The 5,841-nt window shown below is 40.3% G+C and overlaps 1 protein-coding gene across 1 annotated transcript; it reads left to right on the plus strand.

Annotated features, from left to right (window-relative positions):
- Positions 1–2,485: 2,485 nt before the first annotated feature.
- Positions 2,486–4,370, plus strand: OPRM1 (opioid receptor, mu 1). Its single transcript, XM_009700746.1, is given in 2 exon segments — positions 2,486–2,834; positions 3,757–4,370. Coding segments are annotated over 2 exon segments (957 nt in total). The 5' UTR covers positions 2,486–2,491.
- The last annotated feature ends 1,471 nt before the right edge of the window (positions 4,371–5,841 follow it).

Here is a 5,841-nt window from a genome sequence, read left to right on the forward strand (position 1 = left end):
GCATATTGGTTGATGTATTTATTTTTTTGCTCTATTGAGCATTCCTTTTAAATCATAAGAATGGCTTTAATTACTGATAAAAAAAATTATCATTATCATCTCATGATGTGCTTTTCAGACAGAACTGTGCCAGAATCATGTGTGATGGCAGCAGCTCTGAGCAGCATACCTAAGCATGCTTTCTTGTCCAGCCATAAAGATAGGGCAATCACCTTCAGGGCTGAGGAGGGATCCACAGCCTGGGAGAGGATGCGGGATCCTCATCGCCTTTCCTTGTCTGTGCAGAATTGAGAGCCTCTACCCCTCCACTGCTATTGCTGCCTCAGCGGATCAGAGTGCAGCAAACTGGATATGTCTGCTCGCAATGCAATCAAACCTCCAGGTTAGCTGTCTGGACACGACAGCCCTGGATCTGTTGTCAAACCTATGGAGAAGACACTCATTTTTGATAAACAACAGGAAACATGGCAAAAAGAGGGCTTAATACAACATTTTCATTCTGGGTAATAGTAAAGTCAATATAAAAATGTTGCTATTTTCATTCTCCTCTGCAAGATTCTCCAGCAAATTGCCCAGAAAGTACTTTCTCCTCCCTCTGAACTGTTTTTAGCGCTGTAGCTTATTGTGTACCTTTCTCACACCACAATCCTGCACATTTGTTTTAAATAATTCCCAGCAGAGACAGGCATGGATGCTTGCAGCATCTACCTCTTCCTAAGTTCGTGTTACAATCTTGTTGGATAAATGGAGTGTTCCTGTAAGAAAAGTTTTCAGGGTACTTTCAGAATATAGGTTTTATTTGGAAGTGGGAAGTATCATACTCAGATCATACTTTCTCAAGACAGCAGTCAAGAAGGAGCTTGGATCTACTTGAAAATCTTTTTTTTAAAAAAACTTCCTAAATTGAAATTCGGGTTATTAGTGCTAGTGTTGGTGCTTCTCATGCACAGTACTAGAAAATGAGAGAACAAAGCCAGTACAAACTTCTTCAGATATTCATCATGAAAGCTATCTAGATGAATTCAGCAAGAAGTCCACATTTCTCCAGATCCTATGAAAAAAAGTTCCAAATGTGTGTTCTCCACACAGCCCTGTCATCAGGGGTTTTTTTGCAGCTGAGTCATGTTCTGAAAAGATCAAAGTCAGAGAGAAAAAAAAATATGAAATGTTGTATTTTACACTTTGTCTTCTGTGGCAGGTTGCCTGAAAGATCTTTTCAAATGAGCTATTCCTCTTGCAGATCACCCTATAAATTGTAAGATGTTTGATCAAACATTCTCCTTGTTACTTTGCAGAAACAGAAGGAAGTTTTATCAAAAGATCAAGCCATCTGACCTCCCAAAAGCCAGGCAGCCACATTACCCAGCAACCTCAGCAGCAATCAGGACAGCAGGGTAGCATGGCCAGAAACGTTACTTAGAGTGAAACATTCATTGTGCCACTGCAAAAGTATAGCATCCTCATAAAAAGTGGATCTCAAGTGCTGCTCAGCAGACACAACAGACTTGAAACAGTGAAGGGCTCTTCAAAAATTTGATGAAACTAAGGAGGAATTTGGACTCTACCTTTAGCAATGCAACTACAAATTGAAACATAAAAAGCTCCCCTTGCTCAGCTGTGATTGATGTGTGTCATAGTTAAAATTAAGGAAGTGGGTTTTGGGTTGTTTGCAACACAGACTCAGGAAGAAGGGGATGCAGTGGAGATTGAAGACCTTCCTGCCGAAATAGGCACTGAGGAGCAAAGCTGAGCATTCCTACCTCAAGCAACAGGGCTGCAGCATCCACCAGGGTGCTCGTTCTATTGATACATTCAATGCATATGGTTAATAGCATCTGTCTTTTTGTTTGATTGAAGGAACATCTGTCCAACTTATATCGGACATTGAGATTAGTAAAGCAATGTAGTAGCTATCATTAGAAATTATTTTAGAATTCTGTAATTATAAACAAATAAGAAAGTCCGAAAGACTGGATTTTTAGACACAACGGGTTTGATAATTATACTAATCTTTTAGGTACTTACTCCCTAAGGAATTATGTCATTACTACTCCACAACTTACAAATGAGTTCTCAATTTCTACAGATCACAGTTCTGATACTGGACATGGTATCAGCAGATACAGAAAATGTATCCATTTAGTACAGTGTCTGATATGTCCAAATAGAATTTTTTTTCAGCTTCTCAATTCTTTAGCATTGATAATACTGTTTCTTCTACGCGTATCCTTTCTCTCTGCACAAGTTAAATTAATCTTTTATTTTCTTTCTTACACCCTTTAGCTAATGCCTCACTGAACTGCAAACATTATAGTAGATAAACCATAGCAAGGCTATTTGGTTAAAAGCAGAAAAGATTATCTTTGACAGCATCTAGCACATTATTTCACAGAAGTTTCTTATAGATGGTGCACTGGACTCAATTCTGTGTAACATTGTCCGTTGTGGTCATTCACATGCTTTGCTGATTTTTTTTTCTAGGTACACAAAAATGAAGACTGCCACCAATATCTATATTTTCAATCTTGCATTGGCAGATGCCCTAGCAACAAGTACTCTGCCATTCCAGAGTGTGAATTACTTGATGGGAACATGGCCGTTTGGTACCATCCTTTGTAAGATTGTTATATCCATAGACTACTACAACATGTTCACCAGTATCTTTACACTCTGCACCATGAGTGTGGATCGCTACATAGCTGTTTGCCACCCAGTTAAGGCCCTTGATTTCCGTACCCCCAGAAATGCCAAAATTGTCAATGTCTGCAACTGGATTCTTTCTTCTGCCATTGGCCTGCCAGTTATGTTCATGGCAACTACTAAATACAGGCATGGTAAGTCTGACGTTCATTCCTAAATTGAGTATTTCAATGTTTAAACTCCTTTCTGCATTGTTTTACTTTATTGTAGAGGTGTTGAATTAACTTCTAACCTCCAACCTGTATAAAGCAGGTGTGTGTGCAAATAGACTCCTTAAACAATTTTGCATCTGGCTGTAGTTGGCTGCACGATCTATCTTTTACAACAGGCAGCTCCAGCTCCTTCTGTGAGTCCATGTGAGTGTCTCTGCCCCACACAGTTATTGTAGTGTTTGGAAAAGCACCTGTGCCTGCCTGCCTTCTGTGAGGTGATTATGCACTGTCCTACAGCACAGAAGCCTGTGCTTTACCCAGGATATTCCCACTGAAGTTGGCAGACATAAATACATTGCACCTATTCTGGCAGGACGTGACACAGAGCAGAGAGCACCTTCTGGATCACTGGTGCTCAAAGACCTTCCATGAAGTGACAGCATCTCAAAATAAATCTAAACGCTCCATTGCGCACAGTTACCAAGCATCATGTCATTCTCTTCCCCATTGCCTTGAAATGCCCAGACTGTTAGCAGATACAGTGGTTAAACCATCTTTCTCTTCACCGGGTTTTATACTGAAAGTGAAAATAAGGCAAAGTTTAAGCGTTTAGGACAAGTCAGCTCTTTTTCTTGTGCAATATACCTGCAATTCCGAGCAATAAAATGCAAAAGAGAACACGTTACTTCAGTTTTGTTTTTCTAACTCACACTTCATACACGTTTTGTGGCATTGTGTCTTATCAATGTTTGTGCCGATGACACATCATAGATCGTTTCATTTTACCTGTTTATTTAGCAAATCTTCTTATATTTGCATATGATATTTAACAAAAAAGGCTTAAAGAAAAGCAAATGAAAAACTGACCCACTTCTTCTTCTTTGCTGTTTTCCTTTTTCTGCAGGCTCTATTGACTGCACACTTACGTTCTCCCACCCTGCATGGTACTGGGAGAACCTCCTGAAAATCTGTGTATTTATCTTTGCCTTCATCATGCCAGTCCTGATCATTACCGTGTGCTATGGGCTGATGATTTTACGCCTGAAGAGCGTTCGCATGTTATCTGGCTCCAAAGAGAAAGACAGGAACCTGCGGAGAATCACGAGGATGGTTCTTGTAGTGGTGGCAGTGTTTATTGTCTGCTGGACTCCCATCCACATTTATGTCATCATTAAAGCCCTAGTCAATATCCCAGAAACTACTTTCCAGACTGTCTCCTGGCACTTCTGTATTGCTCTAGGGTATACAAATAGCTGCCTTAATCCAGTCCTTTATGCATTTCTAGATGAGAATTTCAAAAGGTGTTTCAGAGAGTTTTGCATCCCCACTTCATCAACCATAGAGCAGCAAAACTCCACCCGAGTCCGACAAAACACTCGTGACCATGCTTCCACTGCCAACACTGTGGACAGGACTAACCATCAGGTATGACTAGCAGTGGAGATGTCATCTCTGGATCCAGGCCTCCCACTTGGAGATGACATGCGTTCTGAAGTTACAGTTTATACTGATTTGTAGCTATTTCAAGGTCTAAACACCTTCAGGGTTATATTTGAAACTGGTGTATGCATACAGAGAAACCCCAGTCCCGCATGGTGCTAGTTGTTCTTTCCTCTAGTTGATGCTTAGAAGCTGGGGGCTTTCAAAGGTACCTTGCATGACCGGGTCCAGCATGCATGCATATACAAAGCACAAAAAAACAGTGTTTCATTTGCAGGATGTTTACAACAGGTGTCTGCTTTAGAACTGGTTGGAGATTAACCACAAATTTCTCTATTCATACTCCCCATCTGCTGACAGAGACAGGAGTGGGACAGAATAAAGATCTGTCTTCTTCTCCCGTTGCAACAGTGAATAAAAAAGAGAAGAAACTGTGCTTGTACACTTTTGATTGATGTACAAAGAAGGCCTACCTGGCCTTATTTGTCCTGGAAGACAGGCAAGAAGTAGACAAAGGCTTGTCTGCATGCGGTTCTTGTAGCAGATAATTATCTGTGTTGGCTAAGGTGGGTTTTGAGATATCTATATATGTAAAAATATATACACACATGTTTAGGAGTATTGTGCCATTTTTGCCATTTAAGGTATACTGAGAATATACCTTTTCCATGTAGAAAAAGCTTTTGAGAAGTAGGAATTCTATGGCACAGCAGATACCAAGAGAAATAGATTTGTTATTTTTTTTATTCAGGCTATTGTTGCTTAGCTTTTGCAAAGAAGCTCTTTTGTTGGATGTTGAATATCCATGTTCCTGTCATTAGTCCTGACAATTTCCAATCGCCATCCCCCAGTGAACATCAAGCAAATCATGAAAGCAAATATTAACATTCATAAAAGTAATTCAAGTGCATCACAAACACTTAGAAAAAGTTTGAGTCATCTCTGTAATTCATTAAAAAGAAGAACAAAAGGCACAAGCCTAGTTCATTCCTTGCCATATCACCTTTCAGCGATATCCTTAGTTTGCTCCTGCACCAGTTTCTCACTGCTGCCACTTCAGCCACAAGCCAGCTGCCTTCTTGAGGTGCACATGTCAATGGATTCTCTTGAAATCAGTTGCATACCAGCTGTTCAGCTGCTGCCAGAAAGCCCTAATCAGACCATTACCATCTCCAACCAGACAAAATAGTGATTGCACCAGAAAAGTGGAGGGAGCCAGCTAAAGGAAGAAGAGCGAAAGGGAGAAGTTTTATTAAGCATCTGCAATTGGTGGTGTCGTTCACCAGCATCTGATTCATACGTGCCAATGTGGCCCATGAAATCAGTTGGCACCTGCTCAGTCTTACGCACGCTCTGGTGGTGGAGCAGAACTGCCAAACTTGGCATAGACACATACATATATGTATGTATGTATATATGTATAGTATTTACTAGGTCTAGCAAAAATTCATTAGACAGATTCAGCTGTTAATAATGCATTTGTAACCCTCAGTGGAGTCAGTTTTGTGCATGTGTCTGACAACAGGATTGTGTCTATATATAGTACAGT

The sequence above is a fragment of the Cariama cristata genome, unplaced genomic scaffold, assembly GCF_000690535.1.
Source record: "Cariama cristata isolate BGI_N322 unplaced genomic scaffold, ASM69053v1 Scaffold11865, whole genome shotgun sequence".
NCBI lineage: Eukaryota > Metazoa > Chordata > Aves > Cariamiformes > Cariamidae > Cariama > Cariama cristata.